General features: G+C 39.2%; 1 protein-coding gene and 1 long non-coding RNA gene across 9 annotated transcripts in view; both read right to left on the reverse strand.

The window, feature by feature from the left end:
* Positions 1–2,001: 2,001 nt before the first annotated feature.
* ktn1 (kinectin 1) overlaps positions 2,002–27,285 on the reverse strand; it is a 40,284-nt gene continuing 15,000 nt past the window's right edge. For 5 of the 8 annotated variants that reach the window (XM_042071988.1, XM_042071993.1, XM_042071992.1 and 2 more), the window contains exons 17-34: positions 26,553–26,643; positions 26,375–26,443; positions 25,810–25,847; positions 25,587–25,677; positions 25,250–25,362; positions 25,076–25,160; positions 24,679–24,716; positions 21,755–21,845; positions 18,072–18,158; positions 15,053–15,142; positions 12,659–12,757; positions 11,812–11,904; positions 11,600–11,692; positions 11,104–11,187; positions 9,198–9,281; positions 8,983–9,072; positions 8,190–8,300; positions 2,002–3,130 (exon numbers count right to left, since the gene is read on the reverse strand). In XM_042071988.1, the coding sequence (XP_041927922.1) occupies positions 3,098–3,130; positions 8,190–8,300; positions 8,983–9,072; positions 9,198–9,281; positions 11,104–11,187; positions 11,600–11,692; positions 11,812–11,904; positions 12,659–12,757; positions 15,053–15,142; positions 18,072–18,158; positions 21,755–21,845; positions 24,679–24,716; positions 25,076–25,160; positions 25,250–25,362; positions 25,587–25,677; positions 25,810–25,847; positions 26,375–26,443; positions 26,553–26,643 (1,480 nt within the window). In that variant the 3' untranslated portion in view covers positions 2,002–3,097. The remainder of the gene's footprint in view (positions 3,131–8,189; positions 8,301–8,982; positions 9,073–9,197; positions 9,282–11,103; positions 11,188–11,599; positions 11,693–11,811; positions 11,905–12,658; positions 12,758–15,052; positions 15,143–18,071; positions 18,159–21,754; positions 21,846–24,678; positions 24,717–25,075; positions 25,161–25,249; positions 25,363–25,586; positions 25,678–25,809; positions 25,848–26,374; positions 26,444–26,552; positions 26,644–27,285) is intronic. The other 3 variants (XM_042071991.1, XM_042071995.1, XM_042071996.1) reach the window with 3 other exon arrangements.
* LOC121692939 lies at positions 22,101–22,809 on the reverse strand. Its single transcript, XR_006025383.1, has 3 exons — positions 22,775–22,809; positions 22,731–22,732; positions 22,101–22,356 (listed from the first exon to the last, which is right to left on the reverse strand). It is a non-coding gene; the product is annotated as an uncharacterized LOC121692939 (long non-coding RNA).

Below are 27,285 nucleotides of genomic sequence, written 5' to 3' on the forward strand. Positions count from 1 at the left end.
AAGTGTTATAGTAACAAGCCTACTGACAAGAAGCCTACAACTGTTAAGTCATATTATCAATAGGCCATCTGTCAAATGATCAGATTATTTTTTGTTTTTGTTTGGCCTACCCACTATACTTGTCAATATACATTATACTATGTTAATAATTTTGACTTTACACTAGAGCAGAGGTGTCAAACTCAGATTTGTTGGAATGAGACCTGGGGGCCATCCATGGTCACATTTTTCTGCATGGGTATTAGGGTTATTTGATGATACCCTTTCCTATACCCACTTTATGAGCATTAAGAAAAAATAATGTACTGCTGTCATATACTGCTCTTTCTCTTGAAATACCATCTTTCCATGTCAGTTTTTTACCCTCTTCCTTCCTGTTGGTTTCTAGTGCTAGGTTTCAGCAATTTATCAAATCATAGAGATATTGCCTGCACATTATTAAAGACAACTGGATGTGAACTTTTAATTTTACCTTTGTACCCAAAACATCTGCTTCTCTCTAGTGGCTTCCTCTAAAAATGGAAGTTATAAAATATTTCTAACAATTTCATAGTCATTAGGCCTAAGCTTCAAGCTGTCCCTCCCAACACAGTGAAAATATTATAGGCCTACTGTACAATACAGCAGTATGTACAGCAGTATGCACAGCATAGGTGCCTGAGGCTAATACAGATAGAGATATTTAAACTGATCTCTTAAATGGTTCTGATATCTTTGCAGCCCAAGACAGATTTATTTTATATTTCTGGTCCAAAATGGCCCTTTTAAGAGAAAAGGTTGCCGACCCCTGGTCTAGACCAAGGCTGCCCAATTTTGCCTGCGTCTGGCCAGAGTTTAATTCTGTCCCAACGTTCTATTAACTCATTGCATTTCACTATCTGGCCAGTTTAACATTGTTTTAGATTGTTTTACAGTGTAGATAGAGCTATAGGGAGGCGCTATTGAGCTTCTGTCAGCGCAGATCCTAGTCAGTTGTATGAATATTTATTTTATTATTCCTTAATGTGTCTTCTTAAATGTTGAACATATTGTGTTGCACAAAACATTTTAAAAAATATGGTCCAAATTTCAATTATGTCTCCATTCCTGGAAAAAAAAAATGTTTTGAAGAAGATCAATTTGTCCCATAGGGGCATGTTGTTTTATACTAATTCATATTGGTGCAAATAACTTTCTTCTGAGACATAGAATTGCGCCATATGCTTTTTTCCCCCCAAAGATTTTGATTGCTTCAGATACACCGTATATTTCTACTCCTTAAAACAGCCATATGGATGTTCAATCATTTCATAATATTACATACTGTAACCAGTGCAAAGACGAGCACTGCAAAGAGTAGTGTTTTTATAACTTCAAAATTATTCTACCTTTTATAGTAATGATAATAATGATGTTAATTTTGCACAAGTATGCAATACATTTCAATGTAATGGTCCTAAATAGACTTAAACATTTAGTTTTGGCCCACGCCCCTCCACCCCGATTCATTTTTGGCCCTTGATGGGGAAGAATTTGGGTACTCCTGGTCTAGACTAACACTATTATATTAGTAAACTAATCAGATCCCCGTCATGGATTTTCTCCCTCAAGTTCCTGACCCGATAATTTAGGCTGAGATGGACCAAACTCAAGGGACTTTTCTCTGATGGGACACCGCATTGTGTCAATGAAATAACTAATATGTATTGCTATATTTGTGACATAAGCATGTAGCTTCGAGCCTGATTCTTTTACTCAGATTTTATGACCAAGGACAAAAACTAAAACAAGGATCTATCCATTATAAAAGGTTGGGGTCATTGCATTTGTGAAGAACAATTATATGATGTGCTGTGTGATCATACTAATAGATTAAACCTATAGCTGTGTGGCTAAAGATACATCATTAATGTAAATGGTTCTTGAATCACATATTCATGGACTTCAATTAGGGAAACGTGATCTTAAACTTGAAGTACTGAGGTGTCTCTTATAGGCAATAAACAGTGGACAACAGGTATATATAATTATATATATTATCAAGCATCCCTTTTAATAACGGTCACCTGTTTTACAAAAAAAAAAAAAAAAACCTTGAGTGTTAATGAAATTAGTAACAGTGAAGCAAGTGTTGCGTTACAGACAGACAACTCTCTCGCTCTCTCTCATTTTGTTAGATCAAGTCAATTTACACAGAGAAATCTATACCTTTCTCTATCTGACACCCCAATTATTTAAGCTGCAATAAATCACCAACAAAAACAACCATACGCAATTGAAAATGTATTTCCCCACATTAGGATTACTGAATGACATCTGAAGGACAATGGATGATACACCATTCCTAAAAGGACTCAGGAGTCCTCTCAAACCTGGTGAATGTGACACTTTATATTACTGTTTTAAAATAGTTTCAACTAAAATAGACGCTTTAAAAAAACATTCTGGTAATCTCCTTGGCTCTATAATCAACAACTAAAAAATCCTACCAGTCAATTATTTAGGGGTGGATTCCTAATGTGGCTAAGTTTTGTGGAAGTAAATAAATACAGCCACAACTGCAGGTTAAGGTAGATTGTATCACCTGGATGCCTGCTTTTTCAAGGTCTACTGTGGACAAGTAACATAACTGGATGAGTAGGAACTCAAAGGGATAGGATAGATCTGTTAATTCATATAATGTGATCAGTGCCCTCTGCTTCAGCTAGCAGCTGAAAGATGTCTGTGTGCATGTATGTGTGTGTGTTAAATAGAATGAGGGTATCTGTTCTGCAACCACATGACCCAAGGAAAGAAAGTGCATGAGAAAAGAAAGAAAACTGGAGTGTGTAGTTTGTAATCCAGTGTGAGTACATCTTTTCTGAGCCAGTCCATAGACCCATGTTTATGAAGCCATAAGCCCAGGCCATGGCTTCTCTTCAAAGGAAAAAGGGACCGCTAACATCCAAATGCTTTTACATGTGTTGAAGGGCGTCTGGCTGCACTATAAACAAACCAAACATGAGAGTGACAGCAAAGGAAGAGACCATGAAGAAAGGGAGTAGGTCTTATCCAAGTTTCAATGACAGGAGTAGATGTTGCACAGGGCTAGTCTACAACTCCGCTTTCCTTCTCTAAATTACACCCCAGTTGAGTCTTTGTCCCCTGCTACCTGAAAAACACACACAAACAAAACATGGCTGTTATATACTCAATGCTCAATGTAAAATGATACCACAATCATCTGAAAACAATGTATTTATTATTTCCATGCCCTACACAAAAGTACTCAAGAGTCACACTTCCACCACGCGCCCAATTCTATGACCTTTAAGCTACGGCTGCCCTGTCAAATCTCAATGCTAAGCAGATGTTGGATCACCATTAAAATATAGATGAAAACCGATGGTATAGTAATATTGATGACGGTCGGTGACATTGGAATAAGATCAAGTAAAGGCCAACACCCACTGGGGCGTTTGACTCGTGTCATGTCACGGCAAAGTTTAGAACTTATTACTTTTAACTAGGGTTGGGTATCATTTGGGTTTTCTCCGATACCGGTGCTAAAGCGATACCTTTAAAACGGTGCTGGTGCCTGAACTGGTACTTTGTTTTTAAATTAAAATGGTCTAAAGCAGTGGTTTTCAAAGTGGGGGCCGCGAGGGGGTACCAGGGGGGCCTCAGCAAGTTGGAGGGGAAAATAAAAGCAATAAATAAATACATTTGAAACATTTAAAATATACTATGAGGGTTGTTATACAATTCCATTACAATAATGTGACGCATATCTGAACATATTTCCCATGATAATGACTGGGAATAATAGTATAGAGTGATGGCTCTCATATAGCAGAAAGCCCCAAATAAATGTTTTACACATTTCTGTGCTTCATATATGCTCCATCGCGATGTGGTTGTGGCTAAAATAATTATTAGATTGGCTTAATGTATTTTTACATTTACCGTAGTATTGTCGATGGGTTTAATTAATAAAACATCAAGGGGGTCCTTGGCCAGAACCTAGTGGTATTTGGGGGGCCTTGTCGTGGAAAAGTTTGGGAACCCCTGGTCTAAAGCATGAATTGCTTTTTTTTTTTTTTTTTTTTATAAGACAAATTTGAACATGAAATTGAACTGTTATATTGAATTTACTATTAATATCTCATTGCTCCTACGCATATTACATTTAAATGTTAAAACAGCTTGCCATGGATGCCAGTGTTGTAGTACTCGAGTCCGTGACTCGAACTCGAGTCCGAGTCATTAGCTAAATGTAGAGACTCGTGACTTGACTTGGACTTGAGCACTAAATGACTCGAACTTGGACTTGCTCGTGCATTCGCACTCGCGATGACTCGTCGAGGACTTTTTTTTGTAATAGATCATAAGGCTATAATTGTAGTATGTCATTAGGCTATAATTTGCTATATGATTCTAATATCTAAATTATTTGTAATAGGCTACTAATTTTAGTTCAAGGGAATGTTAGGCTACTGCTTCGTGTCATACATCGCAAGTCACATCATGTTCACATGCAAAGCAAACTAACGTTAACTTTAACACCAAAATGCCTGAAGACATGGCCGCCGCTATTTCAATGTAGTATTGCCAGGCAATATTAGTTCTCATACATGACATGACATTACCTAAGATTACACTCAGCTTAGGCCAGGGGTCTCAAACTCCCGGCCCGCGGGCCAAATCCGGCCCTTGAGGGTATTTTTAATTGGGACAAACATTGACACTGATTAAAATAGACGATAGATTCAAGTACGGTAACAAATCTCATTTGTACTCTCCTCCACTAGTTGCTAGACATCCAGAGCTTGATTCAAGCCCAAAATCGCTGCACACAGTTTTCAGGAAATACAGTGTATTAGCCTACATGCGAGAAACATGAAGACGTGCATTTGTTTGTAATGATGCGGAAGCGATGCAGGCCATAGTTTTGCACAAATTGAAGCAGAAATAGGCCTACACCAAATGTTGAAAAAACGTTCACGTGTGATGAAGTCTTGGGTAGGCTATGCTATTCACCTATTCTGATTCAGAAGGAGAATATCTGCCTTTTGGAGATTATATAATGATCGATCGTCTATTGACAGTGATAGTCACGGTGCGTCTGTGAATGGAGGTGTGTCTTTGCGTACGACGGTGTCCACTAAGCATACCATGCTTATTTCGATCCTTTGCCCAAAATAGCTCGAGGTGGCAGTGGTAATCGCGATGATGGTGTCCGTAATGGACGTGGTACAGACAGCTCTGAAGAACTACAAAGTCACCCGCAATAGTACTGATTTGACCAGGCTACTTTATTGTAGACCTATAATAACGGTTTGTGGAACAGGCTAGTAATAGTTTACTATTGTTACATCTTAGGCCTACTGTTTTCCTGTTAATTTGTTATTTGGGTAATATGACAAAAAGAAAGTAAACCTGCTCAAATAGTTCAACATCCAGTATTGACTGAAAGGTGCATAATTTGAGGTGCTTACCATCCAGTGGCAAATTAGATGAGCAAATTTACCCCTTCATAAACTTTTGTTTATACTCAAATATTTTTACATTTACAGTAGGACTTTATCTCTGACCACTTTCTAGCCATGACCTTTTGAAATTTTGATATGCCAGGTTTAAATAAGTTGTGAGAGGAAAATATTTTTATTTGGTGTGAAACACACACATACCTGTTTTTATGTTTTTTTGCTTCTTTTCATAATTTGTATTTATTTTATCATTATTTTATAGCACAGGTGTCTACAAATAGATTAAAAAAAAGACTTGCACTTAATGTTTGCACACTGCTGCTGGATAGCTGATCTTCATGACTTGGTGAACAGTGTTTTTCCTGACTGACGCGAGAAGCAAGGTTCCATTCATTCATTTTCATTTGGGGCGTGCCCTGCCGTGCTTCTGTCTGTTAATTTGCAGCAGGCTATTATCGGTTTCAATGTAGGCCTACGTGTCTGCGCAAGTGAAACTGACAAACTAAACCTCTCGTGGGTAGGCCAGAAACAACTATATTTAAAACCATGAATGAAGTGGATTACTGTTACTGTTCAAATGAGCGATTTGATAGCCTAATCCACTGCACGAAAAAAAAAGGAAATAGCGACTTGTTCTATTTCTAACAGGTGAATATAGTAGCAAATAGTAGCCTATGGCGATGGCAGCTTAAAAAAACATTTATTTCACTCATCTCGCTGAAATGAACGTAGAATGTGGCCTGTTGCGCAAAGAAATTAATTAGGCAGATGATCTGCATCTCCGTTAACCAAAAGCTAGTTTTCATCTCTATTGTTGACGCGAAATACGTCTCCATAGTGTCAGTGAAGTGATAACATTTTGCACGTAACGGGAGTCAGAAAGAAGCTACAAAGACGGGCCCTGCTCTGTTTCTGCCCCTCCCAAACTGCGCTAAAATTGTGTAGGCTATTTAACAGCCAGATTTGTTTTTAAATGCCAGGGGAAGCCCTTTTATGATCCACACTACCTCTTACAAAATAAGCCTACTCCAACGTCTGAACTTCTACAACACTGCCTATACAATTGTCAGCAGTCAGTAACAGCATAATGTGACTTAATGGCCTGTGTGATTGGGATGTGGATTGCTCATTTATTATGAGTAGGCCTATAGGCTATGGTATGGCTATGGTATGGTATTCTCTCCGATAAAAGTAAATACAACACATTGGGTTTGGCAAGAAATTTGGCAATACTACTTTCACACAAGTGATGGCACCCCTGCTTGGAGACAGAAGATTGTCCGTTTTGCTTTTAAGGATTTCATCTGCAATGGGAAAAAATGGAACGACATGTAGGCTATGCTTACTTTAGTGCTGGACTTGGACCCGACTTGATCAATAGGGACTCGACTCGGATTCGAACACTGGGGACTCGAACCTGGACTCGGACTCGAGGTATACTGACTTGACTACAACACTGATGGATGCACGCACAATGGTAAGCTCTGCTTTCAAGTTTACCCAGTGTAGGCGGTTTGCCATAAGGTATGTTAAAACCGCTTGCCATACTGACAGGTCATGGACAATGGCAATCGGTGTTGAATTGTTTTGATTCCCAGCGCTTGCAGGCATTTTAACAGCAACTATGGATATGCGCTAACACCAGTCAGCGGAGTTTAATTAGCGATAACGTACGGAGATGGTTCCGTAGCCTCTTTGACAGCTCAGTGACATCAGGTATGTAACCTACATATTTATGTTTTTGCCAGCTAACTTTTAACATGATCTTCATATTCATTGTGATGCTATATGGGCCTCATGCACATGAAAGATTAATATCATGCCATTATTTTGTTTAGAACACACCATGAAATAAAGTTTTCACCTTACAACTTTGCTGATAACATTTCAAATAAATGCCAGTTAGCGCATTAGCAAGGATATTGTGTAACGTATAGTGTTGATGTTGTTTCATAGCCTTTTGCTTGTATGTAGGCTAGTTAGGCTCACTGCTAGATTTTGACAGGAGCTTGTGATATCGCTTTAAAGTAGCCTAAGGCTCACACAAGCTGTCAAACACTGTCCACTCGCCTATGTGGTGCACCCCTCTGGTTTATACATCCAGTGTTTATGTTAGCTAACTGTATCTGGATGTGTTGCTATCAGAGCAAGAAATTAGAGATGGTGCATGATATGCAGTGATGCCTTGTATATATATATATATATATATATATATATATATATATATATATATATATATATATATATAAAAATGCGATTTAAGCACTGAAATGAGGCACCGAAATCCACGTTGTTATTCGATGCAGTTACTACAGTTTGCGTCGGCACCGGTGCCATATTAGAACCGTGTTTCGGTGCCCAACCCTACTTTTAACAGAGCAAAGTCCACTGACGGCATCTGAGGCCAAAGTTTAAAAAAATGTTCTGTAGTGATTTGTAGTTGACCGGGTGATGATAAGGATGTTGAAGTCTTTGTTTTGTAGTTGACTGGGAAGGCCCATTCACGTTAATGGAACTTTCTGTAGCATTCTGAGGAGCCTTTTAATAAGCAAGGGGAAAAAACTAACTCCGGTGTGCGGACTTTTTCTTCAAAAAAACAAACTTAGACTAACATCATAGTCCAGTGGCTGGTGTAATAAGTGAATGGGTAAGAAATAATAAGTAAATGGCCAAGGTTAACACATACTTAACACAAAGCTCTTAAATTACAGAACGTGGGTGAGAAATGTTTGCATTGCTTACCCCTAATTGGGCCTTAGTGAGCTGTTTCTTAACCGACTGCAGGTGAAGCTGGAGCTCCTTAACCGTTTGCTTCATGCCGGCCAACATCTTCTCTTTGCAGTCCATGTCCTCCTAACAAACACATGCAGAAGGAGCAATTAAAGCAGCACTTAAAGAAGATTTGCTCTCGGGGTCCCCCTACAGTTGAGAAGCGCAATAATAAATGTCTCAATAAATTTGCAGTGGTCTCTTCATTTTTAATATGACTGTCAACTCATTCGAATGTCACTCAGCAACTGTAGGATGACATCAGATAAATGTGCAGTGGTATCTTAATTTTTTCCAGAGCTGTATGCTTAAAACTTGAGGAGGTCTATACCACTGTCTTCAAAGAATCCTCTGGAATTGTTTCGAGCCCACATCAATGGATAAGAAATAATATAAGGTGCTGAGATACTATAGATTTTTGACAAAATAGTTAGAGTATATGCTGTTTATTAAAGCGCTCCACAGTTGTATGAGAGTTAATTTAGTTTCTAAAGAGCTTTCATTTTGGTGTGACACAATCTTGTCGATGTCTATGGGCTACATCATGCAAATTGATGAGATGGTAGTCCTCACTTCCCCCTGGAATATCATTGTAGGAAAAGAAGAGACACAAAAAGACATTTTCACGGTACTCAAATGTTATGAGTTCCAACATATAATAATCTGCATGTCAATGAACCATATTGTATAGCTGAAAGTATAGAATCCCAAATGAATGTATACAATATTAATGTTACATTGTACCACTTCCTTATGTTTGTCTCACCATTGGTGTGGTCAGGCTGCTATTTTCCAACACATTATCTTGCCCAGCCTCCTTTATGATGTCCTGGATGTGCTCCAGGGATTGTTGTGCCTGGAGGAAGACAGACAAAAAGTCACAGACTACCAGGACTAGAAAGACAGGTGAAGAAGTAGACATACCATCAACCAGTTAAAAGAATGATGCACTCTGCGCTGCGTTCATCAAGTCCTTCTTACCTTAGAGAGATCCCCAGTGACTTCTTGTCGTTCGCTTTCTTCTGCCTCCAGCTTGCGAATGGCTTCGGTAAGTTGAGTCTTCAACTGTAATGGAAACCCAGTTGAGTCATTCAAAACATTAAATAAGAACTTCTTCACCGGAGTTTTGCCGACTGAGGTCATGAGGAGTATGAATCTGTTATCTGGTAAGATTTTTTTTAAATGAGCAATAATGCGCAGTCCTCCACAGCCAAACAAATATCAATATCAAATTTACCCTGAAGATGTACTACTCCTTAATAAAGAGCATTATGATGGAACCTTCCTCACAGTCAATCAAAAATGAAGCCCTTAGGGATTGAGGTAGATAGTTTAATAATCCATCAATTATTGAAATTAATTATTGAAATGACCTCAAACTAAATCAACAATTAAATTAGTTGGCACTTTAGACTGAAAATGTTATAATGCAGCAGGAATAACGCATTATGAGCACCACATCCGAGTTAGGATTTGCAAGATTCTGCTATACTCTTAAACCAACAAAATAGAACAGAGAGGTTAAGACCAGGGTTCTAAATTAACACCCACCAACCCGCCAAATGAGGGTTAAAATTCATTTTGGCGGGTGTTAATAAAAACTTAATAGCCAGTTTGACCGGTGATGCATGAGGCATTCATGCATGATACATAAGGCTCTGTTTTATCCCCCGGCAGTACTTCCTACATTTCCCATGACCACTGTGCCGTAATGCTACGTCGGCTGCACGCAGTTTGCAGTGAAACCAGCGCGAGAGACCATGGAAACGAACGGAGCGTCTACCAGAAAACACAAGGAATTAGAAGAACGAATGGAGCCAGAGCAGGGAGCATAAACTGAAAGAGGTGGGAGTTAACCAGTAAAGTAAAGTAAAAAGTACCCAACACATTTACATAACACAAATGCATAATGCATTACGAAATATTAACGCAATTAACACATTGTGTTTACCTATTTCCTTTGTGGGGGGCTGATGTCATGTAACGGAGGCCGCAAAACCTGAAGCAGCAAGATCGTTTATTTTATTGTCTATGGAGTTAGCTGAAGATGGAATGTGAGGAGCTTGTAGGCAAAATTTTTCAGTTTTAAAAAGGTAGCCTGATCAGTTATCACCACCACCACACGCATCACACACTGTGCGTAGGGCACCAAGAGACAGAGGAGGGACCAACATTTAGCCAAAAAATAGTAGCTGTACTGCAAACTGTTTTTCACTCTTGTTAGAGAAAGTATACAATGTCAACATGCACCAACAGCATGTTACATAAAGATGATACTTTTCGGGTCCTCTCTATAAAAATCCAACTTGAACATAGGCCCTATGCTACTCCATTTAATTGAGAACGCGTCTGAGTGCAGGAGAGGGAGAGAAAACGAGTGGCAGGTTCTAGCTGGCTTGTCATTGTTGATGATAATTGATATCTCCTTTTTATTAAGTTAAGATTAAACTAAATGCGGCAGTGGTTGGGACAGACTTATGGGGGCGAGAATAGGAATGAAGCAGGGGATGAGGATATCGACAGAGAAATAGATAGATAAAGATCCCAAACATGAAATGAAGTGCACTTTCTGTGTATATTTTGTGGTACGTATTCATGCCAACAATGATCAAATGCATTCAGTGACACTCATCTCATAAACTCATAATTCTCTTATTTTCACCGGAAAAAAATTGGCTAATAAAAATTCTGATTGGCTAGTAACTTTAGAATGTTACCAGCCACATTGGCTGGTGATCAAAAAAGTTAATTTAGAACCCTGGTTAAGACCATCAAAAATGCACAGTGCTTGGAGAGTGCTTCAGAGCATTTAAAAAGCCTGGTGCAAACGGCAAAGCTTCTTTGTGGTCTTTACCAAAAGAACTTGTCACTTTTCCTAAAGCCTCACCTCTTGGATTTCCGATAGATAGGTGGAACTCTCGCGTCCAGCTTGCTCAAGTTCTTCCCCCAAATGCTCCTTCTCTTTCCTCAACTGAACAGAGACAAACATTATTATTTTAGTGGGTTTGAACACTGATTACTGATGTAAAAGAACAAACACCAAAAAATGAGTAATAATAAAGTTATGATTCCTTTTGAAAAGGCTGGGAGTTGCTTCAGAAAGCACAACTGAAATATTGGCAGATTATATTTATATATTGAAAACTAGAATGCAAAAAGTCTGCAAAGCTGTCACTGCTGCAAATAGAAAATCCTTCTATGACAGCTTCACACATCAAACTTTTATTTCAAGTGAAAATTATTTAGAACCTTGCCAATTTTCTATTGTGATCCCAAACCTTTGAACAGTAGCGTTCATACATTTACCGGTACTCTCAAAAAACAGGATATTGAAATACATTTCATTCCAGTTACACAACAAAGCTTTTAGTTTACACATCCACCTCTTTCAGCTCTGTTTGTGTCATTTCCAGGTTCATCCTCCAGCGAGACTCTTCCTGCTCCACACTATTCTGTAGTCTCTGGAGGATGCCCTCCTGTTGACAAATAAAGACAAACAGATACTTTCTGAGATGGATAAAAAAAATATCCAAAAAGAATTCTTCTTTGCTGTGAATTTGGAAATATTTTGTGACCCAATAGAATATTAACGTACCGTCTCTGCCAACACTTTTTTGTAAGTATCACAGTCTTTCTGCAACACCTTATGGGCCTCTTCTGCTTCTCTAAGCTTTTCCAACATGGCATGCTACAGAAAGACAAAGATGTTAGCTGTGGACAATCTTTAAAAAAAAAAAAAAAATCTGCAGAATAGAAAGGTTCTATGATATACACCAACATACAAAAAATACAGCTGCAAACAGCAATGATGGAGGCCAATAAGCCCATCAGCCAGAGCTGCCACAGAAACTTGATGCCATTATGGCTAGGACATGGCAGCAAGTATTCATATTTAATTTAATGTCAATGGTCAATGTTTAAATGATTAAAATGATCAAAACTCAGTATCAGAACTTCAGAAAGCTTTGGATATGAAAATTCTGTGTGAAAAGAGATGTGGCCGGTGAACTGGACGGACAAAACATCCATCAGCCTGTGAAAACCGTTAAAACATTTAAATAAAACTCATTATGGCAGATTATGAACTCAACCATAGCAGTGCCATTGTCTAACGTGCAGGGCAGTCCAGTAGTACTTTCATGGAACCCTGTACATTATAAAATTATGCTAATTAATAAGTAAATACCAATTCTTACAGACCTGTGTTAGTTTTAAACCTCTTGCTCATCTTTAAAGTATGATTCAAAGATACTGAAAATCAGATACCATCTTAAGCTTTCACAGCATTTACAAAATTTTGCTTTTTAATACTTTTCAAATGTTTTTGAAGTCATTTTGGACCAAAGCATCTGCCAAATACAATAACAATGAATGAGCATCATCAACACATGCAGTTAAAAATGTGTATGTTGCCTTGTAGAGAAGAAGAGACTAAAATTCACCTGGGCATCCCCTGTAGCTAAAGGATCTGGGTTCTTGGGTGCAGAGGCCTCAACTTCTGCCATTGCCCTTTCAAAGTTCTGCAGCCACTGTTGATGGTTCTGGAGAGAACATAAAAAAGTAGAAAAAGGACATCACATCACATCAGCTACACAAAGATCTATTCCTCTGCTCTGTGTACCACAGAGGTTTGCTGAAAAGTCCAAGAGGAGCCAAGTTGTGTTCTGCCAAGAGCATATATTCAGTCTCCAGTTGTTTGTATGAAGGAGCAGCCGATGTTAAGACAGCCGGAATTGGAATGACAACAGACACAGTGTGAATGACATATGTCTGTTACTCGCGAGGGTAAAATGGATGTTACTGTACATAAGTATTTTGCCTTGATTCTGCCATCTTCCACCTGTAGCAACCTGTAGTTGCCACTCAACAAATAGCTCGTAAGTGAACATAAGTTATGCGCGCCGTCACTCAGTTTACCAAAGACTAGCCGGCCACAGTCATGTTAAACAGTCATTGTACATGAAACTCATTAACGCTTAGAACCCTAAGCTGTTTTTAGGGCATTTTCACTACCTTTATTCATAAGGATTTATTCTGGTCATTGTAAGTGCCACACACACATATTATATATTGTTTTTTTCAGGAGTGTCTAGGCTATCCAGATCTGCCATCATTTCATGTATTAATACTAGCATTGATTTTATTTTGATTTTTAAAGAATTAAAATATAAAAAGTGTATTATGAAAATTCTTATATTTCGACATGTATCTCACCACAGCAAGCTCACAGCTCTACATGCATTTCATGTGTGTGTAGGGCGGACTGTCCTGAATCGGGCAATATAATTGCCATGTTGATGGGATACTCTGGGGCTGAGCAATTTACAGAAATATGTGCTGTGTGATTTACGAAAATAAATGCCATTTTTTATTTAGTGATGAAAAATGACCTTTCTGCGCTCCATATCTGTGACACGAACTGATCTGACCTGACTTGACCCGAGGTTGCGTGTTAGCCTGCGTGCCTATGTGTATGCAGTCATAATAACTCTCAACTTTTTACTGCATTACCATGAATAAAGTAAAGGCAAAGGATCTCAAAACCGGAATATGAACATGCTTTGCCATAGAGAAACCCATAGAGAAACACATGATAGCGTTGGATTATAAACATGCTTTGCCACAAGAACAGACAAAAACGTTTTAGTCCAGCTATATGAAGTTATTATTTTGCTGTCACTTCGTCTGTTTTATAACCCAGAAGGATGTACTTGGTATCAAGTGATAGCTCGGAGTCTCCTCTTTCATCTGACATGCGTGGCATATCTATGCGATCACGGGTCCGCGAGTAATTCAAACGAGAGTAATGGGTGTGCAGCGTTGGTTTGTGTACATGACGTTATTATTTTGCAGTCACTTCGTCTGTTTTTATAAGCCAGAAGGATCGATAAACATGGTGCCAATGGATAGCCCTGTGCCCCCTCTTTCATCTGATATGCTTGCCATATCGATGCGATCACAGATTCGCGAGTAATTCAAACGAGAGTAATGGGTGTGCAGGTGAACGCAGAGAAGTATAGACTGTAAATATGATGCAATTTGATTTAATTTCATGATTTTTTAAATTTTCATACTTGATCGTACAGACAAGTGTGTAGTCTCGTTGGAAAGCCCCTGCTCTGTCATGCAATAAAGGTTTCATCTCGCTGCGATGAACAGTTCCGGAGCAATGTAACAGAGAAGAAAGGGTGTGTTTTTTGACGCACTTTGCGTCAATCGGGTTCTAAGGGTAAAAAGTTCAAAATGACCCGTCACAGCAATTCTAGTGTTAAGTAGGTTACTGTGACGTACTGTAGCTGGTTGACATGGACATATCATTCCTGATCTTTAAATAGATTGGTGAACCTAGTTGTCTAGTGGCTATATCCCTTAAAGTGTAAGTTGAGTGTAAATTGACCCATAGTCCTGTTGTTCAAGCTCATCGCATTCATCCCATAGGAAAAAGAATGAGACAATTTGGGACAACATAGGCCAAGTTATTGACAGGCAGCTTAAAGCAGACCCATGGGGGCAGTGGGGAGTTACTTTCAGTTTTGATGCCCCTATGGGTCTGCTTTAAGCCGCCTGTCCATAACTTGGCATACGTTGTCCCAAATTGTCTAATTTTTTTCCGATGGGCTGCGTGTGGTGAGCTTATACAACAGGGCTATGGGTCAATTTACACTGGACGTACACTTTAAAGCCCTGGCGTGTAAGGTGGTTCAGGGGAACCCTGTTTTTTCTTTTTTTTTTTTAACTCCTCACCTCATATAGTCTCAAGGCACTGGAGGGTAAAAATGAACTTTATCATCATGAACATTGGTTGTGTGGTTGTGAGATACTAGTAGTATACACACCTGTTCAGAAGGGAGGGGAACTTGAGGAAGGAGCCTGTGTAGTGTTGCCCTACATTCAGCTTCTAAAGACTCCACTGCGGTCTGATGCTCCTGCACAAAAACAAAACACACACAAGAACACTCAAAGCCGTACCCTACAACACTGGCTGTCAAATTATTCATTCTGTTGTCCAGCAGTGACTGAATCCTCACTGCAGGTCCTGGAGCTGGAGGAAAACTAATCAGCAAATACCATGGAAATCAGTTCCTGACTAATGTATGCCTGGTACGGTACAAGCTAACATTTCTTATTGCACAGACTAACTTGCAAGTCATTTGTTTACATTTGACAGGCTGTTGGCAATCTTTTTTTGTTTGCTTTAGCAGGCTGACTAAATCATCAGGATTCCTTGATTAAATTAATGGAAATTTCAATTCATTGGTGTGTGAATTGGGGTGTTGGCATACATATTTTGATCATTCAATCAATCATTTCTACATCAAAATTCAACATCAACATTTCTAGCAAATTGAGAATACCACAACATTCTCAGGGGTGTGAATGACAGAAATCCAAAGAAATTGAATCTTTACAGAACCAAGTTACATTCCATTCAATATGCTGTATCAACATCTGCCCATAATATATTTACAGCATTTGGATGGAAGCCCAACTTTAAGGCAACATAGCCAGCCCTTAGCCTCTTATAGCCCCCAACCCCCTACAAATCCCAGTTTAAACCTACATATACTGTACCTTATCTACACACATTTTACAAGTGTCCGATCAAAGCTCCATCACATTCAATTGTTTTATAACAAGCTTTCATGATGTCACTTAAAGAAACTGTACGATAAATGTCTAAAAGAGTCTAAAACTTTGTTAGTCATATTCAGACTACATCCAGATGGATTTTCTAAAAAAAATCTGAAATAAACCTATTCCATACCATACCACCTTAGGGGTAAGTTGTACCATGTGGGGAAACTATTGTACTGTTGTAAATATTGAATTTATCACATTTTAAACTTTGTTAACATTTTGTACTTTGCTAGCAAGTAGTACTTGCTAACATAACTGGCTGGCAGACACCACACAAATTACATTTGGTTACAGTAACAAGGTAGTCAGAATATAAGATTTGTTGTTTATAGTTTTGGTAAAACAAATTGAATTTATATAAAAAAAACAATATAATGGCTTGCCACATCAACTAGCAAACTGAAAAAGGTTCACAACAGCGGAGCCGTGACATCAAGTCGACACAGAACCATAAAACGGCCTTTAAATCCATATACATTCTGTGTGCACCGACACTTCTCACACCTGGAGGAAAAATCTGTATGTCTGGGGTAAAGCCTGTATGAATGTGCCATGAGTTAGTACCCATATTAGTGACTAAATTTTGCTAATACTCTAATAGTCTTTGAGTGGATGTGTGGTGGTTGTACAGGGGCTACAGCCCAAGTTTCATTCACGCTAGTCCTTATAACTGTCTGAAAACTTTTGAAGCTTTGTCAGAAAATTACATGTTTGTGGCAACTGAAATCTTAAGAATTTTGATTAAATCCAACAGCCCTATCAATTTGGTCAACATGATAGAATGTCTCATCTTTAGGATCTCCCAATATAGAAGACACAACAACCACTTTTATGAAGCCAACACATCAAAATGATAGAGAAAACATGTTGTTTTCACACATATTTTGCACATCGTCAGAAAACCGCCCCGAGTCTATACACTGCACATTGACTGGTGTCAATATATCAAAGAGTTGGAGAGATGTGGCCAGGTTCGATTGGCTGTAACAAACAAAAACCCTAGGTCTGGATCACCACAAGTTTGTACTAGGAGGAAAATTCATTGTAGCGGAAAGTCTGTTTGGAATCTCATGTAACCTCATTTCTGAAAATGGGGTATACAGATTCAAAACTCATGTGCATAAACACACAGTTTTGACCCGTTAAACTAAATTTGACCAACTGGTGGAGCTAGACTGCTCTAGGTAGAGATATGAAACTTTGCAGCTTTTTTGCTCAGCCTCCAATTTCAAAGTGGTTTACCTATTTCATTTGTGCGGAGCGATGCGCATCTGCCTGCCTTTAATCTAATTTGTATTTCTTGCGTTTCACATCCACAGTAATTATGAGGCATGCTATTCTTTAGTCAAAAACAATGCAGAGAGCCAACACTATTGTTACAGTGCCATATTTCAGCTCTTTCAGTGATGATCTACACACAACAGACTGGCTATCCTAAGTGGCATTAAAAAGAAAATTGTGTTAAATCGGCAAAAATATTTTATGACGGAACCTGCAAACAGAGAGCATTATCAAAATACAGTAAAACTTCCAATATTGGCCTGGGTGTTTCTCTATTAAAATAATGCAATGCATCTGTTGATTATTAAATCCTCAGCAAGGACACCTGCATTCATTTCACATGGAACTAGTTGTAAGTGTACTTCTAAATGTACTTAGAACATTGTAAGTGTACTTCTAAGCGTACTTGGATTTCAAATAGACACTTACTATCTGGTTTTCCAGTACACTAAATGAACATCTATGGATTTGCCTACCTGAATCATACTTTGATAGAGCAATTAATCAGCCTAACAATTTGGAATCAATGGCACAACAATTAAAATGAACTCTCAAGACAAACATAAGGATCCTAAGGATTACATTTACAAACCTATAAGGGCTTGAGAATCGAGTCCATGATTCCAGAGCTAACATGGAATCCAAACAGCTAACATTCCAAAAAGCTAACATAGGCTGAGGTTAACCCTACTGCAACCTGATTTACCAATTTAATGACTTCCATTTTTTGTACGACATCATGGTTAATATGATTGAAGATATTGTTCTACCTGTTGAACCTGCTGTAATTGGAAGTTTTACAGTACATATCCGAAATTATCAGGAATCAGGAGCCAAAAGATATAAAAAATTTAAGCTGAGACAGCTGATGAACCATTTCCACGGATTAGAGGCAGATGATTTCATAAGATATTATATTATTAGGTGTTCTCGAACCTGAGTGCTCCGGCTGAGTTTTCCCTGCAGCATGGCTTCTGTGGCTGACAGCGCCTCCATGGCGCTCCAGTTTTTCTGACGAAGCTCCTGGGCAGTTTCAAAGAGACACTATATTCAGTTTCTGTGCCCTCTGCTGTTCGCAACTGCTCTGTATAAAAACTGACGCCCACATTCTATACTTTTGACCTCCGTGAGGACTGATTAGGCCAGCTGCTCTCAAATTGTGCCACAACCATTAGGAAAAATGCAGATTTGTTTCACCATCATCCTCACTTATGAATTAGAATACAGATCATTACTTCTGTATTTTCAGAGTATAGGAACTTCAAAACACTGTTCAACTCTGCAATACCGTTCTGCAACCTTGTTTTACAAATACATACGCTGCTCTTGATAAGACTGTTATCTAATTCATGCAAGGACTGTGCTGACAATGAATATCTTACAGCCAAAATATATGCAAGGTTCTGTGCTATGGGGGCGGTGGTAGCATAGTGGCTAAGGAGCTGGGCCAGCATGCAGTAGCCTGAAAAGTTGTGGGTTCAATGCCCTTGAGCAAGGCACTTAACCACTAGTTGCTTCGGGGACAATGGCCCTTGTAATATAATTGACATGTACTGCAAGTCGCTTTGGATAAAAAGCATCTGCTAAATGAATAAATGTAAATGTAAATGTAATGCTTCCTCCATTTCACACACATTCAGGCAGCAAAACTACAGGGTTACATGGTTTGGTCATTTATTTTGCTAAACAGAACAGCTTGAAAGGGCTTATCAGGCTTTTTTGTTGTTCCTGATAATGCTGTATATTCAATTCTGTCATTGACCATTCTAATATGAAGACAGGTAATTGGACAGCTTCCTATTTGACTAGCAACTAAAATAGCTTGCTAACTTAGTCGGTTGAACAGCTTCCAAAATCCAAGGCAAGCCCACAGGCAGCCAAGGTCTTAAACCAAGTATCTAAAGACTGCCATGGAAGTGTGACACTTTATATCCAATAAATATAATGATTTCACTTGTAGCCGTCCCATTTCATTTTGTTGGTTTAGGCTATAGACACAGACTTGCTTCTCTGTGGGCTATAGCTTGACTGACTTCATACCCATTATCTAAGTCCATTTCTTGCTTTCAAATAAGCATTCCAAATAATTATAATGGAATGAATCATCTCATACTGATTAATCCATAGTTTCTCAAACAACCACATCTTTAGGCTATTATGGGAATGACATTTCCCAAAGACAATTACATGACAATGATGTGCCGTCCATGGCACTGCAAGCACCTTATTCCTCTCTCCTCGCACACGGGACGGAACGGGGCCTTACTATCTCCTTGCACACGGGACGGAGCAGGGCCTTACCATCTCATAGCACACGGGATGGAGCAGGGCCTTACCATCTCATAGCACACGGGATGGAACAGGGCCTTACTATCTCATAGCGCATGGGATGGAAAAGGGCCTTACTATCTCATAGCGCACAGGATGGAATAGGGCCTTACTATCTCATAGCACACGGGATGGAACAGGGCCTTACTCTCTCATAGCACACGGGATGGAGCAGGGCCTTACCATCTCATAGCACACGGGATGGAGCAGGGCCTTACCATCTCATAGCACACGGGATGGAACAGGGCCTTACTATCTCATAGCGCACAGGATGGAACAGGGCCTTATTATCTCATAGCGCACAGGATGGAATAGGGCCTTACTATCTCATAGCACACAGGACGGAACAGGGCCTTACTCTCTCCTCGCACACGGGACGGAACAGGGCCTTACACGCTCATAGCGCATGGGATGGAACAGGGCCTTACTATCTCATAGCTTACGGGATGGAACAGGGCCTTACCATCTCATAGCGCACAGGATGGAATAGGGCCTTACTATCTCATAGCTTACGGGATGGAACAGGGCCTTACTATCTCATAGCTTACGGGATGGAACAGGGCCTTACCATCTCATAGCTTAGGGGATGGAACAGGGCCTTACTATCTCATAGCGCACGGGACACTTTCTTACTCTCTCCTAGCGTATGGGATGGAACGGGGCCATGCACAATGATTTTGTACCATATAGGATTTACTGTAGCTGGCAATAACTGACATTTTTTGTGATGACAACTAAATGCAAAGCTGTAAAGTTGCCTCTCTTTCTGATTGCTGCTGTTTCTGTCTTTCACTCTGTGTATTCTTTTTCATATTTGTATAGACTATTATGGACCTTGTTGAAATTCAACTCACTGGCACAATATATAGGCCTTTACGTAAGGGATAATGTATTGATTGCCGTCGGTATCAGAAAACAAGTCCCAAAGGAATCAAAAACACTTCTCTCATGTATAGCTGCATGCTTTAGGTTATAATAAAGTTAAGTGTGAAAAAAATTACTCTCTCAAAGACAAAACAGTGTTTGATCGCACCATTAGCCACTTTGGATCACAAATGAGTGTAATGTTCAGGTCTCCACAAACCTTTGGTGGTGTATTGTAATTACCTGATAGGAAGCCATTGATGACAACATGATGCAAAATGTATGTGCAAAACAAAAACAAAAGAAAGAAAAAGAGTGCAAAAGAAAAAAGCAAAATTATAGACCCTTAAACTGTTGTGATGGCATGCAAGGAATCACTGATGGAAAAGCCTTTTTTAACATTCAACCTGTTGATTATTAAATATAAACAAAGCAGAACAGCATGTACATACCAAAACATTTGTTTTAAACAAGCCTCAACTTCATCCAGGATGTGTCCTTGATCTGAAGTTACCATATCCATAAATTAAGAATTGATGTCATGACTCAACACCCTCAGGGGTGTCCCAATATATGAAAGTATTGAATGAGATCTCTACCGTGTGAAAGAACTCTACCGCGTGAACTTCCACTGAGAGAGTGCTACAGAGGCTCTAGTTTACGTAAAGTATATCTTCATTAATATTTATATGTTTGTAGTTACACTATTGATAAGCTAATTATTGCATTATCATAAGGCCAAACACAGTAAGTAATTAATAGCAGATAAAACCATAGCCAACAAATACAGTCACATTTGAAGGACTGGTTGCAACCACCATGGACTTCAAATACAAAGACACATTTTTGTCTTTGGCTTTGACTGAAAGACGACTAACATAACTGATGGGAATTATCCATATAAAATCGATGGGAAAACAAGAGTGTGCTGACTATGACAAATTCACTTTGCAAGATGTACGTAAGCCAACTGAAATCAACACAAGGCAATCTTGATTAAAGCAATCCAATGTAGTTCCGGGTATTTTGCTGACTAGAGCTCCCCCTATTTTACACGATTCTTGCAAGATGTCTCCGAGTCACCGTCAGCCAAAGTACAAGGCTGGTTTTCTGCCTCTGAGGCTCTGCTAGCTGTGCTAACTACACGATTCTCCCCATTTCAAGTTCATTTACCATCAAAATGACTTTGAAGCTGTTATATTAAGGTAAAACACTTCCATACTGCTGCTTTTAAAAAAGACGGCTCTGTCAGCTATACGGTAATACAGTTTAATGAGTAACAGTCAAGAAACATTTAAGATGGCCACTTGGATTGAACCTCTTTGATTCCTAATGTAGAACCATTCACCCATTAGGATAGCAGGAAATAATATGCTTACATAAAACAACCTCTAAAATGACCAGTGGGGTGCAAAACCTAATCTTACGTTATTCTTCTTCTTGTGGAGTTCCACCATCTCCCTCAGCTCTACAATCTCGGCCTGTAGGTCAGACATCTGTTGGTTCTTCTCCGTCAACCTAAGAAAGACACAACTTAACATCACCTTAAAATTCTCAGACAGTATTCTACAGTACATGAGTCAAGATTTACTCTGTGAGATGTCAGTGTTCATACAAGAATGTTAAAGTAGTGTCAACAGAAGAGAGCCCCTCCAAACACTAGTGTCACACTAGCCCATTATTTTGAGAAACCCTTCTAAAACTAAATCACCTATTTATTGTTGTGTATTTGCATACTACATACTGCATAATGTCTTTTAATTATCCCTAGGACATATTCACCCCTACAATCCTACAATTTACACTGTCTGGCCAATAAAAAGGTCACACACTAATATTACGTTGGACCGTCTTTAGCTTTGATTTACAGCACGCATTCGCTGTGGCATCGTTTCCACAACATGTAACTCCTTCCAGCGGTGCATTAATTTTAGCCAAGATCTTGTATTGATGACGGGAGATTCGGACCACTGCGCACAGTCTTCTCCAGCACATCCCAAAGATTCTCAATGGGGTTAAGGTCTGGACTCTGTCTGGTGATGATGTCTCATGCCCCCTGAACTACTCTTTCACAACTTGAGCCCGATGAATCCTGGCATCGTCATCTTGGAATATGCCCAAGCAATCAGAGAAAAAAAAAATATTAATGGAATAACCTGGTCATTCAGTATATTAAGGTAGTCAGCTGACCTCATTCTTTGGGCACATACTGTAACGTTGCTGAACCTAGACCTGACCAACTGCAGCAACCCTAAATCATAGAATTGCCCCCACAGGGGCAATATTTGCACATATTTGCTAAGTGGTGGTGGTGGTGACCTTTTTTTTGGCAGTGAACCTGGCCATTTGCTTTCTCCCAAGGAATGGCACAAGAGCTTTGACAAATTAAGCTATTTTTAATACCACTTCAACCCAAGGCAATACTTCATAATCATTCGTCATATTACGGGGCAGCAGATGGCCTACTGGTTAGCACTTCGGACCTGTAACCGGAGGGTTGCCGGTTCGAACCCCGACCAGTAGGCACGGCTGAAGGGGTTAGCAAGGCACCTAACCCCTCACTGCTCCCCGAGCGCCGCTGTTGATGCAGGCAGCTCACTGCGCCGGGATTAGTGTGTGCTTCACCTCACTGTGTGTACACTGTGTGCTGTGTGCGTTTCACTAACTATCAAAAGATCAAAAGAGTATATATACTTATACTATATCAATCCAATTGATCTTCTCCATGCCACTACATTAGGAGAGCCCTCCACTGGGAAGTAGTGCCCATTCAATATGGAGTCACAAGAGGTAGGGTTTTAAAATCTTTACATAGGTAATGGGACACCACTCATTGTCTTATGTGAACACATTTGCAGGAGAGAACAAGCCTATATTATAAGTACTAGAGCAGGGGTGGGCAAACTGCGGCATCCGGCCCGCCAAGCACTTTAATTAGGTTATCAGGCCGCTCGCTATTTTTTCCCCGAGCGGTAGAGACAACGTTGGCTAGCTTTACTGCAAACGGTTTTTCACTCTTCTCTTAGAGAATGTTTACAATGTCAAAGCATCATGTTAAATAGAAATGATAGGCCTACTCTTTGTTATCTCCTTTGCAGCAGATCTAACTTGAACGTTATGCTACTCCATTTAATTGGGAACGCATCTGAGCGCTCACGAGAGAAAGACAGAGAGAGAGAGAGAGGCAGGTTCCAGTTGGCTTGTAATTGTTGATAATTGATATATCCTTCTTATAAGAAACTTTTAAAAGGAAATCATGAGGGCTACAGTAGTTCCCACTACTGACCATTTATAAACTGTGAGAGGGGCACAGCCATAAGTAGGCTACAACACTAGCCATAGCAGAGCGGGCAGAAGATCATTGAGAACTAAACGTGAATTGTTCTTAAAGCGACAGTGCACAGTATTTGTTAAACAGCATCAAATTAGCAGTATTTTTAAGCAATTCATATTGAAAACAAAATGACTTTTGATACTAAATAATGTATATATAAAATATTTTTTTTTGTGTGTGTTGTTGGGGATGGGGGGGGGTTGGGGGGGGGTCATGCATGCCACAAAATTTTCAGTGCTATTTTACGGCAGTAGCCTACGGTGGAGAAAAGGCCTGTGAGCTAAAGCAATTGTTTTTTTAGTCCTTGAACAATCATGCAAGAACCATATTTGACAAACATGGAATGGCCACAGAACTTTTGCAAAGATATGCTTCCATTGGCTACACCAGACGAGCAAGTTTTTTCCCCCTTTACTGTCTGTGTCCGAGCAGCGTGTATGCGCTCCGCTTCCATTGTTGTTTAAAGATTGAATGGGAAACGGATTTGGAGCCAAAGGCTAAAAATTTTACGCAGCTACAATTTGTAAGGCATCACCAATATCAATTTAATGTTACGGATGTATGGCTACATACATTCTTAAAATGGTTCTGGTCTAGACTTAAATATCTATTGAAAACTTCACAATGGAGCGTGTTTTTAGAGCGTGATCTGCAGGCGACCTGTTGGCTATTTTTAGGAGGTGTGCTGGGGGCGCCTCATAGCCTTCCCGCGGGCTACCTGGTACCCGCGGGCACCATGTTGGAGACCACTGTACTAGAGGATAGGAGTGCCTATATTATTAAGTACTACTGTAGTCAACATATGGTAGGAAGAGAAAGTGGTAGAAGGGGGAGGAAGAGGAGGAATCTGCATAGCAGGTAGAGGAGCTACTGCATAGATACCCATATTTCTGTTAAACTGCTTCAATTTGCCAAGCTTTCTGAGAAAGGCGTCCATCCCTAGCCAGCATCTGAAAATGCTCTATTTGGGGTTTGGCCTAGGAGGGTCACAAACTAAGTCAGAGGTAGATTACTCACGCTATGAGCAGCTCCTGACTTGCCTTAGCTTGACTCTGCTTCGGGAAAAGGAGAACACAAATACCAGTCACATTAAAATACAACCTTACATGACTTGTGCTCAATCCCAAACTGTACCCTTACCAGAGGGTTAAGATGACTAAACAACAGCTACATCTGTTAAAAATGATCTATCATCTGTGATAACTCCTGATAAACACAATCAAGGTAGATACTATAGGCACCATTTATGGAAAGACACAAGCCTCTGGCTGCATAAGATCCACTAACACTTTTAAAGCGTTATGGCAAATACATATTCATAGTAAACCGACTAGGGAATAAGCATAAGCATTTTGAAGTACAGTAAATGGTGATGAATTTCAGAGGGGTTGAATCATTTTAGAAGCCTCGTCACCTGCTGCTGCATTTCATCGGCATGCTTTGCTTTCTCTTCCATGTCCTTCTGAAGGGCCTGCAGCTCCAAATCTTTGGCAGACAGCCTAAAACACATTCAACATGCAGTTACTCAACATACCAAACCCATTCTGCCATATTTCATACAGTACATACAGCTCAAGCGTAAACATACTGTGTCTGAAGATCCAGAATCTGGGGTTGAAGGTCAGGGACTTTCTCTTGTAATTCTCTCTCTTTGAGCTGATCTACTTCAACCCTTAGGGTCTCCAGCTGTTTCTCCAAAACCTGCAACCAGTTTCAGAAATACACTATCAGTCAAAAGTTTGGACACATCTACTCATTTATGGGTCCTCTTCCTCCATACCATACACAATACATATTTCTGTTTAGGAGAACCAAGCCTTTAATTGATAGACTTTGGACTCTACTGTTAAGGGAAAGCTAATTAAACCACATAAACTATATAACAATTTAGCTATTTGGTTTAGGATAGCATCCCACACACAAACCTCTATGGCTTCTTCTTTGCTTGCTCCACTGTCCATAGCTTTCTGTAGACACTCCTCTACTGATTTGATCTGCATGTCCTTCTCCTGGAGCCTTCATAGATGATAAAAAAAAAAGAGAAATGAATTAAATTTCTGACAATAATTAGATTCACAAAATTAGAATCACAAAACTGAAAAATTATAGTGCTATTATTATTATTATTATTAAATAATATAGTCTTACTGTCTCTGGAGTTCATCCAGAGCGGATTCTGATGATGCCTGTATAAAGGGATGAATATATGAACTAGTTTGCAGGTATGCACACAGCCTAATTGTAACTCGTCAAGACATGTTTTAAAAGCTCAAGCCATATCCCTTCAAACTGACCATTACATAGTTAATCAGTGTGTGTATTTCTGAACCTATACAAAACGAAAGTGCTCACTTAAATTCCCTGACAAACTATCTTTGTTGAGGTCAATATAGCCCATCCCATAAATACACTTATTCTGAATGAATGTACTAAGGCCTAGAATGAAAAACATGTTAGATGACACATTCAATTTAGTTATCTATTTTTTCTGTAATGAAACAAATTTGTAGTTTTGGAGGTAGTTCATCATTTTTTCCATCTGTCCATCCATTTAAAAAAAAAAAAAAAAAAAAAACATGAATACTTCTAGAAATAGGCTGTAGGCTGTTTGATGCAGTCAATACATCCAAAACCTCAGGCAGAAGTAAAATGTGGGATTGGAAATTGCGATCTGTGATATGCTGCACTGTGCAAGCCATTTCAATAATGGTACCTGTATTGTAGTCTGCTGCTGCAGAGCCTCTACTCTGTCTTTGAGTGTTTCATTCTCTTCCCTCACCACCTGCAAAGATCAACAGGTTCAAAGCTCTGCACTCATAACATCATAACTGTTATATTTCTGGTCATAAAGGATACAGTATGTCCTTTGTTCCGAGACCTCCTGTTCTCACCTTCAGTGCCTCCTCCTTGTTGGCCATCTCAATGAGGCCTGCCTCCAAGACAGACTCCACTGTTTTGATCTTGTTTTCTTTTTCTTGGAGACTATGACAATCGCATAAAAAACATGGAATAGAAGTAAATAAATCCAGTTAGAACACTGATTTCCTAACCAACATCCACCTATAATCAGAAACCTAATTACCAATATGATTTATATTAAACAATTTAAAAAAAATACATCTAAGTGCAAAGGCGACATATTGCTAACACTATGAAATTTTGATTAAGATTGATTGTGGGTCACTGATATATAAACATAACTCTCACTCTTAGTCAAAATTTCAGTGTTACACAGTGTGGCACACTACTTTTCTTTATTACAACTTTAAAAATATCTGGTATGGATTCAACTTTGTTTTTATTTAAACATAAGAAGTCATGTTGGGATTGACATTGTCAGGGGCACTAAGGGTCTTCTATCTAAATTTCAAAGAGTTTATGTATTACAAACACAACACCTGAAAATTCCAAGGAAAAATAAAAACCTTGAGATTTGAGGTCCCTCTGAGGAAACCTTAAGGTCCAAAGATTGATATGTTAGGTGGTTCACCAAATCTGAATTCAATCTGAATTTTTGACTTTTTGCATGTCTGGCTGACTTTTCCCCCTCTCTTTCTTCACAGATCAAACATTATATACGAACAATATTCCTCATGACACTTTGCTTTATACACATACTGTAGT

The sequence above is a fragment of the Alosa sapidissima genome, chromosome 19 (assembly GCF_018492685.1).
Source record: "Alosa sapidissima isolate fAloSap1 chromosome 19, fAloSap1.pri, whole genome shotgun sequence".
Taxonomy (NCBI): Eukaryota; Metazoa; Chordata; class Actinopteri; order Clupeiformes; family Clupeidae; genus Alosa; species Alosa sapidissima.